Below are 20,682 nucleotides of genomic sequence, written 5' to 3'. Positions count from 1 at the left end.
ATGGCCAGATGGGGGGTGGCGTCTGTCCCACAGGCAGCTTTTGGGTTGGGTTTGTCTCCAGCTATGTTTGCGGATCAGATAGCCAGTGGGTGGAGGGGGAGCCCAGGGCCCATGTGTCACGTCCTGCCACTGTGAGAACCCCATCCTAGCCTGGGGCCCTGCGTCTTTCCCGCAGGTTCTGATAGGAGACGTGGAAGACGCCATCTGCCTGCATGCCTTCTACTACGCCATCTGGAAGCGCTACGGGGCCCTCCCCGAGAGGTACAACTGGCAGCTGCAGGCCCCCGACGTGCTCTTCTATCCGCTGAGGCCCGAGCTGGTGGAGTCCACGTATCTCCTCTACCAGGTACTGCTGGGAAGGCCTGGAGCAGTTGGTTCACAGGGAGTGCTTGCCGACAGGTGGAGAACCAAGTTACTTCACAGTGACCGTTGGGGTGACTGCCCGCCCAGAGCCTGGTGAGCGCGCAGCGTCAGCTGTGGTTCCACAGGACAGGGAAGGCGTCTGCGGTCACGTACGCATGTGACCCACATTCTGCAAAGCTGGCTCCTATCTTCACTCCAGGACTTGTTTCTCCCACCCTTAAAACAATCAAGAGGCACATTTGGTACTCACTGTTTTCCAAATATATTGGACCAAAGAACTCTCCCTGGGGAACCCTGGGCTGTGTAAATTATTCAGACGAACGAAGTCTGTTCCTTAGCTGGAAAGGGAATCACCTGGGATTCATCTGAATACCTATTTTTTGTTTAATCCTTTAAAAAAAAAACAGTCTTTTTCTTTTGTGAAATTACGAATGCCAGAGGAAATGTCACTTTAACTGTGAAGAATCTTCTCCCCCACAGTTTAAGGCAGATATTTATACCTCTGTGCACGCCATGCATGTATACACACCGAGAGTTGTCAGCCATTCGCAAATATAGCACCAGAGCTGCTCACTTTCTGAGAAGCTGGCCCTCCGTGTGTTCAGCAGCCGTATAATGACGTGTGTAGTGAGCAGGCCCTTGCAAGGAGATCTTACGAGCTCTGCTAGCAGGATTAGTGCTGTAGTTTATTTTTATTTTTTCATTTTGACTGCACTGGGTCTTCCTTGTGGTGCGTGGGCTTCGACTCCAGAGCGAACAGGCTCAGTGCTTGTGGCACATGGACTTACTTACCCCATGGCATGTGGGATCTTAGTTCCCTGACCCAGGATCAGACCCATGTCCCCTGCATTGGAAGGAGGATTCTTAACCACTGGACCACTGAAGAATTCCCAGTGTTGTAGTTTAGATTTATTCAATAATTTTTTTTTTTTAAAAACACCGAATCCTTGCCATTTGCTTCTAAAAGAGGCAGAAATCCTGTGCAGCTGGTAATTGACCTCACGGGGGTAGAGAGACCTTGTGAGTTGTAACCTGTCAGAGGAGGAGCCAGCTTGTGACTCTGCCTCCCTGGACTCAGGGCCGAGTCAGGCCACTCACGCTCCAAGGGTGACTCTCGGGCACCGTCCGTGGCCTCCCCTTAAGCTGAGGTCTGTTGCCCTTGGGTTTAGGCTCTTGGCTTCTGTCACTGTTTCTTTCCTCTTGCAGCTTCTTCTTCACATTGCCTATTTTCTTAGAAGCCAAAGAAATCTTCGGCTTTACCGCCTTGCCCTCTGAGGCCTCTCCCTGCACTCTCCTAATCCAGAGACAGTGACTTTGTGGTTGTTTGCTTCTGCTGCTCCTGCGGGCTTGGCACTGGGAATGGATTGTAGATTATCCCCAACTTTTAAACTTGTTTTGGGAGGAAAGTCTAGTCCTCCCAGAGAATTTTTCTTTCCCTCACAAAACCATCTATGAGTCTGTGACAGAAGAGGCAGCAGCCCCGGGTCTGCGTCCTGGGGGTGATTAGAGGACAGAGAGTGTGGAGGCTCCTGCAGATGCTTCAGAAATCTTGTCCCCAGGCAGTTCTTCCCAGCGCTGTGTGTGGAATGGAGGCAAAGTCCTGTTTTCTGTGCTCGCGGTTGAGGTTTCTGAAGAGTTCTCAGACAACACAGAAACTGGATTTGTCCTTAGACGCAGGACTGTCATGATGGGGGATCAGGAAAGCCAAAGGCAGGGGGTTGATCTGCCCTGGAAGCAGGCCTTCTTGCCATCCCCAGCCCGACATTCAAGTTAAGCAGGTTGGAGGTGCACTTTGACCAGAATTCACCGTATACCTTAGTCCTTTTAACGTTCGAGACCCTGCAGGATAAAGTGGCCGTGCCTCCTCGGGAAAGCCCCGCAGGCAGCACAGTGTGTATGGGTGGCGTGTCTCCCAGGCCCCCTGGATCACCTTCTCTCATGTTCTCTCTAGGCAACCAAGAATCCCTTCTACCTCCATGTAGGAATGGACATTCTGCAGAGTCTGGAAAAGTACACAAAAGTCAAGTTAGTTTCCTAAGTTCCTTCCTTTTCCTGTTGACCACTTTTATTCTGAGTCGTTCTGGGGTGATAATATTCTATTTGGTGTTTTACTCTTTAGAACAGACCCTTAATGTTAATTTTGCAGGGAGATTCCTTCTTGTATAGTAGAACCTGCCTGTTATAGTGTGAATTAAAAAATTTTTTTTCACCTTTATTCCTGTAGAGTTCTAGCAGACTCTATGGACTCTTTTTAAGTAACTTATTTCCCTGTTATACAAATAATACATATGCTAAAAAGTTTAGGGAGTATAGAAAATATAGAGGTAGAATATTATCACTGTGATCTCCATGTGCAGAGATAACTACCATTAGCATTTAAGTATAGAGTCTTACACTCTTTTTTATACATTTATATATGTCTGTAATGTGTGTATATATGTATAAAAACTAAATTTTGTGACCTGCTTTTCTTAACCTAGTAATAAATAAATAAACCTGTAAAATAAATATTTTCTTACAAAATACTGTTTTAAACCATCCGAATGAGAAGTCAGTCTACAAGTACTGGGACATGAAATGTAAATCAGTCCTTTAGAATTTGTTGCCAGTCATTTTTCTTGGTGTCTTGTCACACTTTTGGCAAACACTCTCCACCACCTTCGTACCCCTTTCCCCACCATTCACCTAATGATTTGGCTGCCAGACCACTTTTTAATGAATTTGCAGACAGTCAGTTGAGGCTAAAAAAAAGGTAGCTTTTAAACCCACCCTGTTTCATTTTCCCCGGTGGCGTTTGATCATTTGGTTATTCTGTTAATAGATTGCTTCTGCCTCTTAAGTGAATGAGCAGGTGGGAGGGGCACTGTGGGACTGACCGGACGACTGTTTCGTAGGTGTGGCTACGCTACGCTGCATCATGTCATCGACAAGTCCAAGGAGGACCGGATGGAGAGCTTCTTTCTCAGCGAGACCTGTAAATACCTGTATCTGGTACGTGTGCTGTGAGATTGACCCAGAGTGTTTCATTCTGCTGAAAGCAAGCATGCCTTTTTTTTTTTAATGGGAGGACAATTGCCTTACAGTATTGTGTTGGTTTCTGTTGTACAACAGCATGAATCAGCCATAAGTATACATATGTCCCCTCCCTCTGGAATATCCCACCTCCCCACCCCCATCCCACCCTTGTAGGTCATCACAGAGCATATTCCTGTGCTATACAGCAAGCAAGCATGCCTTTTGCCTCCATCTAACATACATGAGCAGGCACTGCTCCGTGCTGGGCATCTCGCTGGCCCAGGGGTGCCACCCTGTCAGAACAAAAGCACGTTGATGTGTCCTCTGTGGTTCCTGGCCTCATGGAGGAAGTACTGCCCAGGACACACACACACACACACACACACACACACACACACACACACACACACACACACACCTACACACACACATACACACACACACACACCCCTACACACACACACACACACACACACACCCCTAGCGTCGCACAGCGTGTGGAGTGCAGACGGCAGTTCTTAGAGGACCCTTGTGAGCCTGGGGGTTGGAACGTTCCTCTGAGGAAAAGAGCAGGGTCTCAGATCTCATTTTCCCTGACGTGTGTGCTCTCGTGAGACCCACAGCCCAGCCAGCTCTCTGTCCAGACACACATGCTCACCTGTTTGGGTAGAAACTGAACTTTTGGATCTGGAAGAAACCTTTGGGATCATCTGGTTGGTGTTCATTCTTCCCCTTGGGATCTGTCATCTCTGGAGGGAGGTCAGGGGACTTGCTTGCGTTCCGGGGGTGGTGACATGGCAGAGCAACCAGTCCTGACTCCTTGTCCAGTGCTCTTTCCACTCGGCTACTCAGCCTTGGACGTGTGAGGCATTTGCACCAGGGCATGAGGCTGCTTTCTTTCTCTCAAGGCTCCAAAGGTCGGGACTTCCTGGTGGGGAAACAGCATGGGGACCTTAGGCAAAGATCCAGAGATAGCCATCAGTGGTGATAGGTTCCCTGTATCTAGTTCAGTGGTTCCCAAGCCCAGGGGTAGCTGGATTGGAGTCACCCTGTTAAGATTAGAGCCATGTTGAGTTGGAAGCTTCAGAAGCAGGCACAGGCATCTGTCATTCTGCCAAGTGGCTCAGATGGTTCTTCCAGACATCCCGTCCTGCAGCCTGTGGTGTCTGGGATGTTCATGGGGCAAATCCTGGAGCGAATGAATGAAGGAGACCCCCAGGGTGTTTGAAGGGAAAGAACTCGGTCCGGTCATGGGGGGAGGGGGAGAACCTGGGCTGGCCCTGTTCTTCTCCTTCGAGCTGTGTAAACATAGACCAGCCCTGCTGAGTGTTTTTTTCTCATTTGTAAAATACTTGAGATGCCTGTAAGGTTTTTTCCCATCTTGAAGAGATCTGTTTCTACTTTTTGCCTCATTTGTCATTTTTTGCACACCTGCCTTCTCCCACTCTGACCTGTCCCTACTCAGCTAGGTCTTTCTAGATGCCCTCGCTGCACGCTTCTTCACCCCCACGTCTATTGCTGAAGGAAGGGACTGCCTTGGGTGCCCTGTTCCCACAGAGCCCCTGTAGGAATGTGTGTCAGGGCCAGACCCTGGGGATCCAGTGAAGAATAAGCCATGTACCTCCTTCTCTATGGAGTTTTTACAGTTTAGGGCTGAGGTGGGGGCCAGTTCCTGAATCCCAGCACTTGAACTCTTAGGGGAGTGGGGCGAGGAGCATCATCTGGGGCCTATACAGACTAGTGTCACTGGGGTCTTAGGCCTGGGCTTTCTAACCTCTAGGTCTAGGTGGGGTCAGGGAAGTTCAGGCATCTGAACTTAAACACAACCGGTGATTCTGCCCCACGGGCTTCCCAGGTGCTGCTAGTGGTAAAAAATCTGCCTGCCAATGCAGGAGACGTAAGAGACGTGGGTTTGATCCCTGAGTCAGCAAGATCTCCTGGAGGAGGGCATGGCAACCTACTCCAGTATTCTTGGCTGGAAAATTCCATGGACAGAGGAGCGGGGCTGGCTACCAGTCATAGGGTCACAAAGAGGCACACCGACTGAAGCCACTTAGCACGCACACTTCACAGCCTGGGTTGGTCTGAGAGCTTAGCAAATTCTTATCTCGAAGTAGTCTGGCTCACCCCTATGAATTAGTTCCAAACATGCTACAATTGTATCTGTGTTTTTTCCCCCCACTAGCTCTTTGATGAGGAGAACCCAGTACACAAATCTGGAACCAGATACATGTTTACAACTGAGGGACACATTATATCTGTTGACGAACATCTCCGGGAGTCACCCTGGAAGGAGTTCTTCTCTGAAGAGGGAGGGCCGGACCAAGTGGGAAAGTCTGGGCACAGGCCTAAACCTCAGGAGCTGAACGTCATCAACTCCAGCTCCAATGTAAGTTGCTGTCTCAAGGGGTGATTTGTCCGTGGAGGAAGAGAAAACACTCCTCATAATATTGTCATCCAGGGGTCTTAACAGAATATTCTTGGCACCTGCAGCTTGGGTAATTTGAGAAGAGTTTCAGCAAGGGGCTGTTTCTGTAGGTGCCATCAGGGTGTAAGGACACAGTTGGGGCAGCCGCCCGCCAGTGCTCCGGGCTGAGGGGCCGGTGGACTGGGTGGTCATGGGAGCCCTGATGCAGAGAAGCCTGTGCTGGGGGCGGCCTCTGGGCAGGAGCCGCTGCTCTGGGCTGGCTTCTGTGACTGTGTGGGAAGGGGGCTGGCAAAGTGAACATAGCGCTTCCGATCTGCTGGAGCTTCTCGTGGGCCAGCCCCACCAGGAGCCCGAGGGCCGGGGAGCCTGTGCATAGCGTCCCTCGGGTCAGGATGTCCCTGGAGGTCCAGTGGTTCTGCTCTCCCAATGCAGGGGGTGCATGGTTGATCAGCTGTCAGGGAACTAAGATCCCACATGCCATGTGGTGTAGCCAAAAAATTTACAAAGTGCAAGACGTATCTGGCCTCATTTAAAGGGGGGGCTCAACTGGGCACTCCTGGACCATCCCTGAGAGCAGTGAGGAAGGTTTGGAAACACATCCTCGAGTCTTTCCTTTCAGCCAAAGGTAGTTGTGTTGATTTGAGCCCAGCAGGTTGGTCTGGATGTGGGCGCTGCATCCGGTGATAGAGCAAACCTCATGATCTCACAGTGCATCCTATGCCAGCTCCCTCCTCAGGAAAAGCCTCAGTTGCCAAGAGTCCTGCCACCTCCCCCCAGGCTACCTGGGTTAGGGCATGCCCTCTCATCCCAGACTGTACTTTTTCCTTTTGTGTCTCATTGAAAGTCTTTCAGTTTCTGAACTAAATCAACAGGCCAGAGCAGAGCAAAGTCCTTGAAATTTCCAGTAGGCCATGGAGTGTAGATTAAATGAATAAAATACAACTGAGAAGGAAAGGGAAGGGCAGAAGGAAGAGTAACCATCAGAGTCAGCATTTATAGAGTTCACATGTGCTGAGCACCAATCTAAGTGCTGAAATTAAGTATGTGAACTTCTCATAGCAGCCCTGGGAGGGGTAGGTAGTCTACATGTCCGATTCGTAGCTGGAAGCAGCGAGGCACTGAAAGGTTCAGGTCACGGCGGAGCACGTGGGGGAAGCCAGACTCGGACTGGAGGAGATGCTCACATCATAGACCAGATCCCATTGTGCCAGGCGCCGGGGTTTGGGCCAGTCATTGTGGTCCTGGTGCTGGTTCGGCTCAGGGTCTGTTGTGGACAGAGATCTGCTCCCCCTGAGTGCTCGTCAGTAGGAGGCTGTGTAAAGTGCTGTTGGGACATGGAAGACGGAGAAATTAGCCTGCTGGCAAGCCAAGGAGGGCTTCACTCAGGAGCTTGCTTCTCAGTCGCTACTAGAATGATGAGGGGGAGGTTTCAGAGGGACAGGCAGAAGGCACAGTTCCTACAAAAAGCAGGAGCTGGGAGGGAGGGTGGGGACCACCCTAAGGACCTGTCAGTCTGGATCTTGCGGAGATGAGGCCCTGGGCAAGCGAGTTCCAGTGAGAGCAGCAGGAAAGTGTTTTTCTGAGGAGGGGCATGAATGTATGTGGAAACTGCTTCCACACAACACATTTGGTTCTCAAACTTAGGTCCCCTCTGAGAGAGAGGGAGAAGAAAGCTTTGCACTCTTAATCATGTAAACTCAGAAAAGCAACAGTTTTCAAATAGCCAAGGTTTTTTTTTCTTTTTGCAATTCTAGGTCGGTTAAACACCCAAGGGATACAGCTTTTAGTCCGAACCATCTGTACTTGCATGCACGTATGTCTTTTTTTGGCCACACCTTGCAGCATGTGCGATCTTAGTTTCCTGAGCAGGGATTGAACCTGTGCCCCCTACAGTGGAAGCGTGGAGTCCTAACCTCCAGGGAAGTCCCTGGGTGCATGTCTTTAGTTTCCCTGGGTCTCTACATCTTCATCTGTAAATTACATCAGTGGTCCTAAACTGGTGGTACCTGTGTTCCTCAAAGGACATTGGGCAGTGTCTGGGGACATTGGTTGTCACAGCTGGGGGTTAGGGGTGAGGGGCATGTAGGTGGAGAGGCCCATGGATGCTGTTAACCATCCTGCAGTGCCCAGGATAGGCCCAAAGAGTCCACAGTGCCAGGATGAGAAACCCCAGGGGAGGTCATCTGGTCACCCCTTCTGAGGGATTAACACACACGGTTTTAACTCGTTCAAATGGTACTTCATTGATTTTCTTTCCAGTGCAATCGGGTTCCTGATGAGAGGCGATACGCCCTGCCCCTAAAGAGCATCTACATGCGACAGATTGACCAGATGGTTGGCTTGATTTGATCTGCCCTCCCCCGTGTGGTCTCCATCTGCAACCGGACCCCAAACAGCTGAACCCCGGGCCAGGCCGAGACCCAATCCGAAGTGGAGGAGGATGGAAGTCTGGCCATCCACGATGGTGTAGGAATTTTCTTTCCAGCTCCCCGCGCACATCTGGTAGATCCTTGCACACTTTAGTGTTTCTCTTCTGTTCAATAAAATGCCCGTTTGTCTTAAGGATATACTTTGAAGTGGAAAGGTACGTAGAAGTTGGCCTCTTACGATGTGCACCGTGGACAGGCTGTCTTTGGCTGGATCCTCAGAGCTTCCTACTTCGGAGTCTGTCGAGTCAAGTCTTCTCTGCCTGTGCTCGTGTGACTGCAGCCTGACTACCTCTCCACCAGAGGATTGTGAATGAATTTCTGTGCAACAGGTCCTGCGGTTCCCCTCACTGCTCTGTTTATTCTATTTTGTCATCCTCTCTCTGGATCACTGGGCTCCTTCCCAGGTCTCTCCTCCGTGACTGTCAGTCACGTGGGGAAGAATCCAGTTATGCATCTGTGCCCCGTGTGATTGTCAGAGTGACAAGATTATCTGCTCACAAAGGGAGCCGGATTCTAACAGGCAGTCTCTTAGGTTGTCACATCCCCGTTCAAGAGCTTTACAGGTAGGTCTTCCAAGTGGTGGTCTCTGTTTCTCATGAGCTTACCTGAGGATCTCCCACAGTTTCAGAACCAGGTGCCTTTTAGGGAGAGAAAAATACCTGTGATCATCTGAGTCTTACATCTGCCAACCAAGGATTCTCAGTTCTGACCGTGTTTGGGTTGGGAGTGTTTTGTTTTCGTTTCCTGTGTCTAGTGCCATTTAGCCAAGTCAGGGAGAAAGAAATGACCAGATGACTTCCTGGTGTCCTTGAGCCGTTTCTCTGTGTAATACAGGCTTTCGATTAGTGCCTTATATTTTTGTTTGGGCCACTGGATGTCACAGCTGCTGCTATGGTTTTAGCAGGCTTGTTTCGTATTGCTCCATGGTGAGACCACAGTGAAAGGGGGATGGGATGGGGTATCAGATAGGTAGATTATGAAAACTTCTTGGCCCATCCTTGCCTTTCAGCCTGCTATTTTAAGCAAGCATATATACGAAGGAAGTCGTGCTAAAGCGCCTCTTTTCTTTGTTGTCATTATTTCCTTAGCGAGAATGGACTATGTCTCTTTGAACTTGTGCAGAGTGCTCAGAGAAAGCAGAGGTGGGCTTGAACCCTGAGCTTGGCTTCCCTGTAGCGTCAGAGGTTGACATGAATCTCCGCAGAGAGGGTAGGAAGTCTCTTCAAAACCTCCAACTTCACCTGTCGTGTGTGGTGCCCCCGTTACTGCTGGCACACTTCAAATGATTTTATTTTAGTCTTTTTAAACCTAGAAGAGAGGGCTGTGTAAGCCATTGCATTTCCTATCAAAAGAGAGGAGTTTTATTCTTGAAAACTTGTGTTACTGTTTTTTAAAAATGGATATATAATTCAGTTCTTTGAAATTTCTAAAAAAGGGATTTTCAGTAATAAATGTCACAGTAATAAATGCCTGTCTTTTTAACATTTACTGTGCAAATTGTTTTAAAGGAAAAAAAAAACACATCAAATGCTTCTTATTTTACATTTTTTCTTCATTTTAGAAGCATTCTGTTTATCAACACTGTCTCATCTACTGAATAGAAAGTTTTCTTTGAGAATATCCTGTATATTTTCAATGTTTTCGTTGCTTTGTTGAAACCAAAATATCCCATTTAAATACAAGTGGCCCTGTGCCTTTTCTCCAGGTTAACCAAGGTGGGACTATCAGTGAGCCTCTTGGGAGAATGGGGCACCTCAGGGAAGAAAGTGGGCCCTCCGTGATCACGCAGTGGTGTGATCACACCCCCACAACCCCCTCCTGTGGGCTTAGGCATCCCATCGCCCCTCCCACTCTGGACCAGGGGCCAGGACCTGAGTGTTGCAGAAGCATCTCAGGGCCACAGGTTGATGGAAGACATGTTCCCTCTTAGCTTCCAGGCCCTGGACTTGTACTGGTTGTGAGTCCGAGGGTGAGGGGCTCATTCTCACCCTGGTTGCCAAGCTTTCAGATTGCCCTCAGTGACTAGATGCCAGAATGCCATCTCTTGCTAGTTACAAGAGAAGGTTCTCTGAGCCACATTCAAATCTTGCTTTCTTTTTGAAGATCAGAATGTCGACAACTGTGATGTAATCCTGCAGGGTTTTTGCTGTTCCTTCTATTCTGTGTTGGAAGAGATCAGGGAGGGGAGGGCTGAGGAGAGGAGTGTCAGGGGAAGTCCCTTGCTCTGTTACTTGCCCTGGGAACACCCTGATCCCAAGCATGCCATGCTTTGGAACAGCCCGCACCATCCTTGCATTCCCATGCGCAGCTAGTGTCTAAAGGCTCCGCTTTAGTTGACTCAATGAAAATGGTTTTGCCAAACCTTTGTGGGAAGCTACCTTATAGCTACCTTTGTGGGTTGAGTTGAAATCTACCCCCTCAGAGTTCTAAATCGTTCCAGGGCAGGCTTTGCGGGTTGAGATGGTGTAACTGAGAGATTCCATTTCCTGGAGAAGGAGGAGGTGATGAGGGAAGTGTTTGCTAGCTCTCTGATTGTCTTGGCCTGGGTGAACATCAGCTTCCATGTTCAAGTCCGTGCTTCAGAGCTTCTGCATCCCCAGGTTCTGAGGCTGTCCTGGGTCACAGGGCAAGAGCACACACTTCAGTAGTTTTCTAGGTATTTATGCTCCAGGATGGTGTCTGTGCAGATGGAAGTCAGTCTCTAGCTCCCTGGCTGGATAAGTGCCATGGTGCAGTCTGAGGGTCTCAGCTGAATTCCACTCTTACCTCCACACCGTGTCCCCCACCAAAGGAAAATGCCCCTCAGCCATTTTCTTAGCTCACTTGATTGAATGATTGCAAACTGTCACCCTTTGCTTTGGGTTTCACAGATGCAGTATCAGACATTCCTTTTTTCCAGAGGTCTTTCTCTTTTGCTGATTTCAAATTTAATGCTGGTTAACAGGTCGGGCTGGATGATTGCCCTAGCCCTACAGTGGCTGAGCAGGGACTTTAGGGAAAAAAAATCTTGATCTTTCTTTCCTTTTGCATTCCCAGACATCCAGCTCCTTCTCTAGTGCCTGTTCCTGCAGGGCAGGGACTCTTATGAAAGTGAGAAGGGAGGGGTGGGTCTCTGGGCTGTGTCTCCAGGTTTTATAGGGCTCAGGGTTGCGTTCCCAACTTGAATCTGGATGTGAATCTGGCGAGAATGTCGAGTACCTGTGGACCTTCCCAATTCATTACCCGCTTCCCTCTTTCTGAGAGGCAGAGAAATATTTTGAAAGGTATTTTTAGTTTTAAATAGCAAAACACAAGCTGTATTTTTTATTTATTGTGCCCAAGAAAGGTAAATCTGTTTTTACAAAAGGAAAAAAATCTAGAGTTGGAAACTCTGGGAAAACCTATTGAAATACACAAATGCTTCTGTCTGTAATGTGCAATATGCTTTGCAACTATAGATGATATTTTATGTGTAATCTGTAAATAAGAAATGTATTTAAATTAAAAGGGAGCTTTTTGTAAAAGGACCAAATGTTCTTTTATAAATGTACTAAGAAATATCTTGCTCTTGGAAATTTATTAGGATTTTTATGAGTAATTTTTATTAAAAGAATTCTTTTTTTTTTTTTTTGAGTTGTCATTTTGTTTCTCTTTTATGTACTTACATATGCACATTATATAGAGGGCTAACACAAGGAGCACAGTCTTTAAGGGAAACATAAAACTGGATGAATAAAAACTTTATTTTGTTTTTTTACAGCTCAGCCCTGACTAATACCACTCCAGTTTGTCTGCCACGCCATGATTTAACCGTCCTTCACATACGGGTCAGAGCCACTCTTGATGACCTTTGTTCTGTTCCTACCCTCTTTACCTTGGCCTCTTTCTCCCAGGCACTGACTCACTCACAATTCTTGCTGTCATTTATCCAAGTCTTTCTACAGCCTGGAAGCAGTTCTCTCTGTTACCTTAAGCACGGCAGTTCCTTTCTCCCAACTTCTTACAGGTTAAGATGGGATTCATGGTCCAGAGGAAGCACGAGCCAGGAGGGTTTCGGAGGGGTGGCCCCTGTGCCTACTGCTGCCTGAGTCATGACAGTGTCTAGAAGGAGGTTGATGATTTGGTCCCTGTGAGATCCTGCCGTGCTAGTTCTGTGTCGTGGCAATTTTGATGGGCCTTTGTAAAAATCATGAATTGCTACAGGGTAAAGAGTAGTCTCGAGATGGAAAGTGCCTGCTGATACCAGAATGCACGCCCATGTAAGGCAGGGTGGGTGTTTATGAAGTCCCATGGGTTAGTCTGCCTGAAAAGCCGAGGCCAGCCCAGGACGCCTGTGGACAGTTGAAGAGCCATGGATCCCGCCTCGGCCCCGCCTTCCCTCTCCAGGAGGCTGAGCCTGGGAGCCTGAGTCCTCGGCCCACCACGGAGCGAGTGGACTAGAGCGTCCTGTGTGGATGCCACTGTAGAGCATCAGGGTGAGGCTTGGGCCTCAGAGCCACACCATTTGAGGTAAGTCCTAGCTCTACCACTGATGAGCTTTGTGCCAAGTTATGCAAGTTATACCATCTTGTTTTCAGTTTTCCCATCCATGACACGGATGGTAATAAGAATCCATATGCATACGGTGGACTGAGTGGGTTATTACCTGCAAGATGCGCCATGTGGCACGTGACAGGCTCAGTATGTTTATTATGCTGCTGCTGCTAAGTCGCTTCAGTCGTGTCCGACTCTGTGCGACCCCATAGACGGCAGCCCACCAGGCTCCGCCGTCCCTGGGATTCTCCAGGCAAGAACACTGGAGTGGGTTGCCATTTCCTTCTCCAGTGCATGAAAGTGAAAAGGGAAAGTGAAGTCGCTCAGTCGTCTCCGACTCTTCGCGACCCCATGGACTGCAGCCTACCAGGCTCCTTTGTCTATGGGATTTTCCAGGCAAGAGTACTGGAGTGGGGTGCCATTGCCTTCTCCGATGTTTATTATAATCATGACCAAATCAGATTTGGTACCAAGGACCAGTCCTACAGCCTTTAAACAGGGATCCCAGGGAGAAATATGTTTTCCTCATTTTCGTCTGGAGAGGCCTGGCCCAGAGTCTTTCCCCACAGCTCAGAATAACCTCTGTGCCTGAGCAGGGGATGTGTGAGGAGGTGGTGTGGCCACTTTGGGGTCTGTACTGTCTCCACATGACAGAAATGCCCTTCTGGAAGAGCTTGGTCTTCCTTAAGTATGCACCTTTCCAAGGCCAGGGTTTCTTGCATCATGGGTAACACTGAGGAAACCCTGCTCTGAGTGGAGCAGGGCTAAGGGCAGCTTCCATGGCAGGCTGGTCAAATTCTTGAAGGAAACTTCCTGCTTGTTTGCAAAGTTTGACACCTGCTTAGCGAGAAGACTGAATGGAAGCCAAGATCTGGCTTTTGTCGTTGGAAAGCCTATCTGAGCCACTGTAAGGGATGTTTTAAAACAACACTGAAAGTTACTCTTTTAAATATATTTATTTAAATCTAAAAACCATTGAAGTTTGTTACCTACGATTCTACTGCAGGGGATGCAGGTTCAATCACTGGTCAGGGAACAAAGATGCCACATGCTGTCCTGCATGGCCAAAATATTTGAAAATAAATAAAAATAAAAGTACATTCAAACATGTTCTTCTTTATTCCTTTTCTACCACAGAATTTTATACTGATTGAACATATTTCAATCCTTTATAAGTTTTGCTGTGCACACAAAGTGTGCCACAAAATATAGTTTGCTAAATAGAAGGTTTAACACATCTTCTGTGATCATAAAACTCTTAAGTATTAAAAACATTTTTTTCAGGATTGAGCTAACATTGCAATTACTATATGAATGGCATAAATATGTATTTTGATAATTATTGAAAAGGTATTTTGTTGAAAAAAATTTCCTTTGATTACATAACAGTTTTTTTTTTTTTTTCCTTCTCTGGTTGAATTGCATGTATCTGGATGAACACCACTGGAACATGACCACAGAATGAGATGAATTTTAGTATCAATTATCATCCGTTTTCTTATTTTCATAGATGTAACTTTCTTCACAGAAATAAGTGGATAGGAATACAAAGAATTTTTATAGCTATTACATATAAATATCTGGGGATATAGATATCTTAATTATTTGAACTTAGCAATATTGCCAAAAAATTACCCAATACTTTATGATGAGGACTTATCTTTAAGAATCCGTTTGTGGACAGATTAATTGGGCTTTCTTTCAGTTTTGTTGTAAGCAGAGAATTGGAAACCACTGAGTTACAAAAAGCTTTGTTCAGTTATTAAGAGTCATTTACTTTTGCACTTTGTGGTATGTATTTCAGAAAGGCCTTCCAAGATTTATCAAATGATTATTCTTTGTATCTGTTATTTTTCAATTTAGAGGCACTTTGTATAACCTGAAATACTCGAGTGCTGGGAAATTTAGAAATAATATTCAGTGCAACATATCTCTGATAATACATTTTTAAGAATAAGTGCCTTTATCTTATGACCTCCCTTAAATATGTTTGCATCAGAACCTTGAAGCTGCAGGCTTAACACATCCAATTTAGAAAAATATATGCATCATTTAATCTAATTGGCTAAGTCGATCCTTGTTTTCAAGCTAATTGGCACTGCGGCTTCTTTGCTCACCGGAAAAGTCTGACTTCATTTTTCAGTCCTAATAGATGTGGTAATGCATGTCCAGTAATAGTCATCTCCCCTCCGGGTTCTAAGGTGGAGAAATGCTGGCAGGAGATTGTTCTCTAGTCTGCTGCAGGAATGAAATGCGTGGAGACAACCTCTGGAGCAAGGCATTGTTTGCCAACAAGGAGGAAGGGAAAAGGCAGGTTGCTACATGAAAAATATTTCACCTGGACCCTTTGAAGTGAAAGTCACTCAGTCATGTCTGACTCTTTGTGACCCCACGGACTATACAGTCCACGGAATTCTCCAGGCCAGAATACTGGAATGGGTCAGGTAGCCGTTCCCTTCTCCAGGGGATCTTCCCAACCCAGGGGTCGAACCCAGGTCTCCTGCATGGCAGGTAGATTCTTTACCAGGTGAGCCACCGGGGAAGCCCAAGAATATTGGAGTGGGTAGCCTATCCCTTCACCAGCAGATCTTCCTGACCCAGAAATCAAATCGGAGTCTCCTGCATTGCAGGCAGATTCTTTATCAACTGAGCTATCAGGGAAGCCCAACAGAAAGGGACCCTTTGGTGCCCCAGAATAAAAACACACCATGGCTGTGCACCCAGAGTAGTGGGTTCTGGGTTTGTGAGAGGCCTGCCCTCTGATAAGGTAGAAGACGGAACTGTGGGTGTTGAGAGATGGTAGAACATACATCAGGTCTCAAGCTGGTCCATTTTAGGTAAAAGTACAAATGTGTGTTTTTACCTTGAGGATCTTGAAATTGATTCCCTTGGAGTCAATGGGTTGCAGGCTTCAGAGTGCCTCCAGTTCACCTGGAGTGAGTGTCTATGAAAACAGGTCACTGGGCTGCACTTCACAGTGTAGAATTCAGTAGGCCTGGGGTGAGACCTGAGAATCTGCATTGCTGACAAGTTTCCAGGTAAGACTGATGCTGCCAGTGTAGGGACCACAGCTTGAGAGCTTTCCCTGCAGCCATGTCCCTTGGAAAATCTTCTAGTAGGAAAGACACTGTCAACTTTTCCATGTCTTGCAGGGGTTGATCCAAGTTCTAGAGGCACCCCTTTAAGAAGAAGAACATAAAATTATAAAAGTGAATCTAAAAGTGAATATGTATTTAGGATGAGAAAAGACACAGCAAATCACAACTATTAAAAACTAATATATAACAAAATTCATAAAATAATGTTTTAATTAAAGTCACCTGATTCATCTCTTTGATTCATACATATTTTGGTTATATATTCTTTGACTGCTGTCTGTATTTACACTTACATTAATATGTGCATGGGGCTTCCTTGGTAGCTCAGCTGTTAAAGAATCCGCCTGCAATGTAGAAGCCCCCAGTTCGATTCCTGGGTCGGGAAGATCTGCTAGAGAAGGGAATGGCTACCCACTCCAGTATTCTGGCCTGGAGAATTCCATGGACTATATAGTCCATAGGGTCTCAAAGAGTCAGACACGACTGAATGACTTTCACTTTCACTTTAATGTGCACATTTTGTGGCTCACATTCATGTACCCTTTTCCTAACATCCCCTCTACCCTCTGGTTATGGAATCTCAGCTTCCTGGCAGCCAGAGCAAAGAGGGAAAGTTGCTGGGCTCTTGGCCTCTCCTTATCTAAATAAGCCAAGTCTATTTCTTCAATAGAAGACAAGTGGTCCTGAGGCAGAAGAGTTTACATGGATTTATTTAAGGGATATTCCACTATATTTATGATTGCATTTTAAAAAAACTACTAAGACAGCACCAGCCTGCCTTTACTGCTTTTACTTTTTCCCTGAAATGTAGCTGGCTTTCCCCATGTATTATCTCATTTAACACCTAGACTAAGCCAATGAGAGAAGCCCCATCATTACTCCCATTCTTCACATTAGGAAATAGTTCCAGAGAAGTGGAACATCAGCCCAAGGTCACCCAGCCAGCAGGTGGTCTCGGCACCCAGATCTTAAACCCTAGCTATATCATACCAGTTGGTATTCTGCATCCATGGATATGGAGGGATAACTTCATTATGAATAGTTATAGAAGGGACTTGAGCATCCTCAGGTTTTGCATAACCAGTCTCCTGCAGATACCAAGGGATGACTGTGTATCCACTGGGGGGATGTTTCTCAGATTGGCTTTCTGTAAGTTGACGAATATTGAATAATGGTCTATAGTCTTTTACATGAGCTTATAAATTCTTTTAAAATAATATGTGATATAGTGATTGAAGTTATAAACAGATGAACTCACATACAGACAAACAACCCAGAACTTCTAGCTTTGGTGAAGGAGGCGTGGTAATAGGGACTCTCTGCACTTGCACATACACCCTAACTTTCCACATCCCACAGCCAAGGCAGTTTTATAAGATCCAGGTCCCCTGGAAACCACTTCAGATCAGATCAGATCAGTCTCTCAGTCGTGTCCAACTCTTTGTGACCCCATGAATCGCAGCACACCAGGCCTCCCTGTCCATCACCAACTCCTGGAGTTAACTCAGACTCATGTCCGTTGAGTCGGTGATGCCATACAGCCATCTCATCCTTTGTCGTCCCCTTCTCCTCTTGCCCCCAATCCCTCCCAGCATCAGAGTCTTTTCCAATGAGTCAACTCTTCGCATGAGGTGGCCAAAGTACTGGAGTCTCAGCTTTAGCATCATTCCTTCCAAAGAAATCCCAGGGCTGATCTCCTTCAGAGTTGACTGGTTGGATCTCCTTGCAGTCCAAGGGACTCTCAAGAGTCTTCTCCAACACAGTTCAAAAGCATCAATTCTTCGGTGCTCAGCCTTCTTCACAGTCCAACTCTCACATCCATACATGACCACAGGAAAAACCATAGCCTTGACTAGATGAACCTTTGTTGGCAAAGTAATGTCTCTGCTTTTCAATATGCTATCTAGGTTGGTCATAACTTTCCTTCCAAGGAGTAAGCGTCTTTTAATTTCATGGCTGCAGTCACCATCTGCAGTGATTTTGGAGCCCAGAAAAATAAAGTCGGACACTGTTTCCACCGTTTCCCCATCTAGTTCCCATGAAGTGATGGGATCGAATGCGATGATCTTCGTTTTCTGAATGTTGAGCTTTAAGCCAACTTTTTCACTCCACTTTCACCTTCATCAAGAGGCTTTTGAGTTCCTCTTCACTTTCTGCCATAAGGGTGGTGTCATCTGCATATCTGAGGTTATTGATATTTCTCCCGGCAATCTTGATTCCAGCTTGTGTTTCTTCCAGCCCAGCGTTTCTCATGATGTACTCTGCATATAAGTTAAACAAACAGGGTGACAATATACAGCCTTGATGTACTCCTTTTCCTATTTGGAACCAGTCTGTTGTTCTATGTCCAGTTCTAACTGTTGCTTCCTGACCTGCATACAGGTTTCTCAAGAGGCAGATCACGTGGTCTGGTATTTCCATCTCTTTCAAAATTTTCCACAGTTTATTGTGGTCCACAGAGTCAAAGGCTTTGGCATAGTCAATAAAGCAGAAATAGATGTTTTTCTGGAACTCTCTTGCTTTTTCTATGATCCAGCGGATGTTGGCAATTTGATCTCTGGTTCCTCTGCCTTTTCTAAAACCAGCTTGAACATCAGGAAGTTCATGGCTCACATAATGCTGAAGCCTGGCTTGGAGAATTTTGAGCATTACTTTACTAGCATGTGAGATGAGTGCAATTGTGCGGTAGTTTGAGCATTCTTTGGCATTGCCTTTCTTTGGGATTGGAATGCAAACTGACCTTTTCCAGTCCTGTGGCCACTGCTGAGTTTTCCAAATTTGCTGGCATATTGAGTGCAGCACTTTCACAGCATCATCTTTCAGGATTTGAAATAGCTCAACTGGAATTCTATCACCTCCACTAGCTTTGTTCGTAGTGATGCTTTCTAAGGCCCACTTGACTTCACATTCCAGGATGTCTGGCTCTAGGTCAGTGATCACACCATCATGATTATCTGGGTCATGAAGATCTTTTTTGTACAGTTCTTCTGTGTATTCTTGCCATCTCTTCTTAATATCTTCTGCTTCTGTTAGGTCCATACCATTTCTGTCCTTTATCGAGCCCATCTTTGCATGAAATGTTCCTTTGGTATCTCTGATTTTCTTGAAGAGATCTCTAGTCTTTCCCATTCTGTTGTTTTCCTCTATTTCTTTGCTTTGATCGCTGAAGAAGGCTTTCTTATCTCTTCTTGCTATTCTTTGGAATTCTGCATTCAGATGTTTATATCTTTCCTTTTCTCCTTTGCTTTTCACTTCTCTTCTTTTCACAGCTATTTGTAAGGCCTTCCCAGACAGCCATTTTGCTTTTTTGCATTTCTTTTCCATGGGGATGGTCTTGATCCCTGTCTCCTGTACAGTGTCACGAACCTCATTCCATAGCTCATCAGGCACTCTATCTATTAGATCTAGGCCCTTAAATCTATTTCTCACTTCCACTGTATAATCATAAGGGATTTGATTTAGGTTATATCTGAATGGTCTAGTGGTTTTCCCTACTTTCTTCAGTTTAAGTCTGAATTTGGCAATAAGGAGTTCATGGTTTGAGCCACAGTCAGCTCCTGGTCTTGTTTTTTGCTGACTGTATAGAGCTTCTCCATCTTTGGCTGCAAAGAATATAATCAGTCTGATTTCGGTGTTGACCTTCTGGTGATGTCCATGTATAGAGTCTTCTCTTGTGTTGTTGGAAGAGGGTGTTTGTTATGACCAGTGCATTTTCTTGGCAAAACTCTATTAGTCTTTGCCCTGCTTTATTGCATATTCCAAGGCCAAATTTGCCTGTTACTTGGTGTTTCTTGACTTTCTATTTTGCATTCCAGTCCCCTATAATGAAAAGGACATCTTTTTTGGGTGTTAGTTCTAAAAGGTCTTGTAGGTCTTCATAGAACCGTTCAACTTCAGCTTCTTCAGCGTTACTGGTTGGGGCATAGACTTGGATTACTGTGATATTGAATGGTTTGCCTTGGAAACGAACAGAGATCATTCTGTCGTTTTTGAGATTGCATCCAAGTGCTGCATTTCGGACTCTTTTGTTGACCATGAAGGCCACTCCATTTCTTCTGAGGGATTCCTGCCCGCAGTAGTAGATATAATGGTCATCTGAGTTAAATTCACCCATTCCAGTCCATTTGAGTTCGCTGATTCCTAGAATGTCAACATTCACTCTTGCCATCTCTTGTTTGACCACTTCCAATTTGCCTTGATTCATGGACCTGGCATTCCAGGTTCCTATGCAATATTGCTCTTTACAGCATTGAACCTTGCTTCTATCACCAGTCACATCCACAGCTGGGTATTGTTTTTGCTTTGGCTCCATCCCTTCATTCTTTCTGGAGTTATTTCTCCACTGATCTCCAGTAGCATATTGGGCACCTACTGACCTGTGGAGTTTCTCTTTCAGTATCCTATCATTTTACTTTTTCATACTGTTCATGGGGTTCTCAAGGCAAGAATACTGAAGTGGTTTGCCATTCCCTTCTCCAGTGGACCACATTCTGTCAAATCTCTCCAACATGACCCGCCCTTCTTGGGTTGCCCCACGGGCATGGCTTAGTTTCATTGAGTTAGACAAGGCTGTGCTCCTAGTGTGATTAGATTAACTAGTTTTCTGTGAGTATGGTTTCAGTGTGTCTGCCCTCTGATGCCCTCTTGCAACACCTACCGTCTTACTTGGGTTTCTCTTACCTTGGGTATGGGGTATTTCTTCACAACTGCTCCGGCAAAGCGCAGCCAATGCTCCTTACCTTGGACGAGGGGTATCTCCTCACCGCTGCCCTAAACCACTTAGACAGCTGCTTATGCTGCCTTCTTCACAGGGTTCAGGGTTCTAATATGATCTATC

The 20,682-nt window shown here is 46.2% G+C and overlaps 1 protein-coding gene across 2 annotated transcripts in view; it reads left to right on the top strand.

Annotated features, from left to right (window-relative positions):
- EDEM1 (ER degradation enhancing alpha-mannosidase like protein 1) overlaps nt 1-11,842 on the top strand; it is a 28,121-nt gene extending 16,279 nt beyond the window's left edge. The window contains exons 8-12 of one of the 2 annotated variants that reach the window (XM_019984750.2): nt 176-346; nt 2,315-2,388; nt 3,258-3,354; nt 5,564-5,767; nt 8,066-11,842. In XM_019984750.2, coding sequence (XP_019840309.2) covers nt 176-346; nt 2,315-2,388; nt 3,258-3,354; nt 5,564-5,767; nt 8,066-8,155 — 636 coding nt within the window. In that variant the 3' untranslated portion in view covers nt 8,156-11,842. Of the gene's footprint in view, nt 1-175; nt 347-2,314; nt 2,389-3,257; nt 3,355-5,563; nt 5,768-8,065 lie in introns of those variants that run through there. The other variant, XM_070776297.1, reaches the window with a different exon arrangement.
- Nucleotides 11,843-20,682: the final 8,840 nt, after the last annotated feature.

The sequence above is a fragment of the Bos indicus genome, chromosome 22 (assembly GCF_029378745.1).
Source record: "Bos indicus isolate NIAB-ARS_2022 breed Sahiwal x Tharparkar chromosome 22, NIAB-ARS_B.indTharparkar_mat_pri_1.0, whole genome shotgun sequence".
NCBI classification, from domain to species: domain Eukaryota; kingdom Metazoa; phylum Chordata; class Mammalia; order Artiodactyla; family Bovidae; genus Bos; species Bos indicus.
The sequence above is the reverse complement of the archived record's forward strand: the minus strand, read 5'-3'. Positions and strand labels throughout refer to the sequence as shown.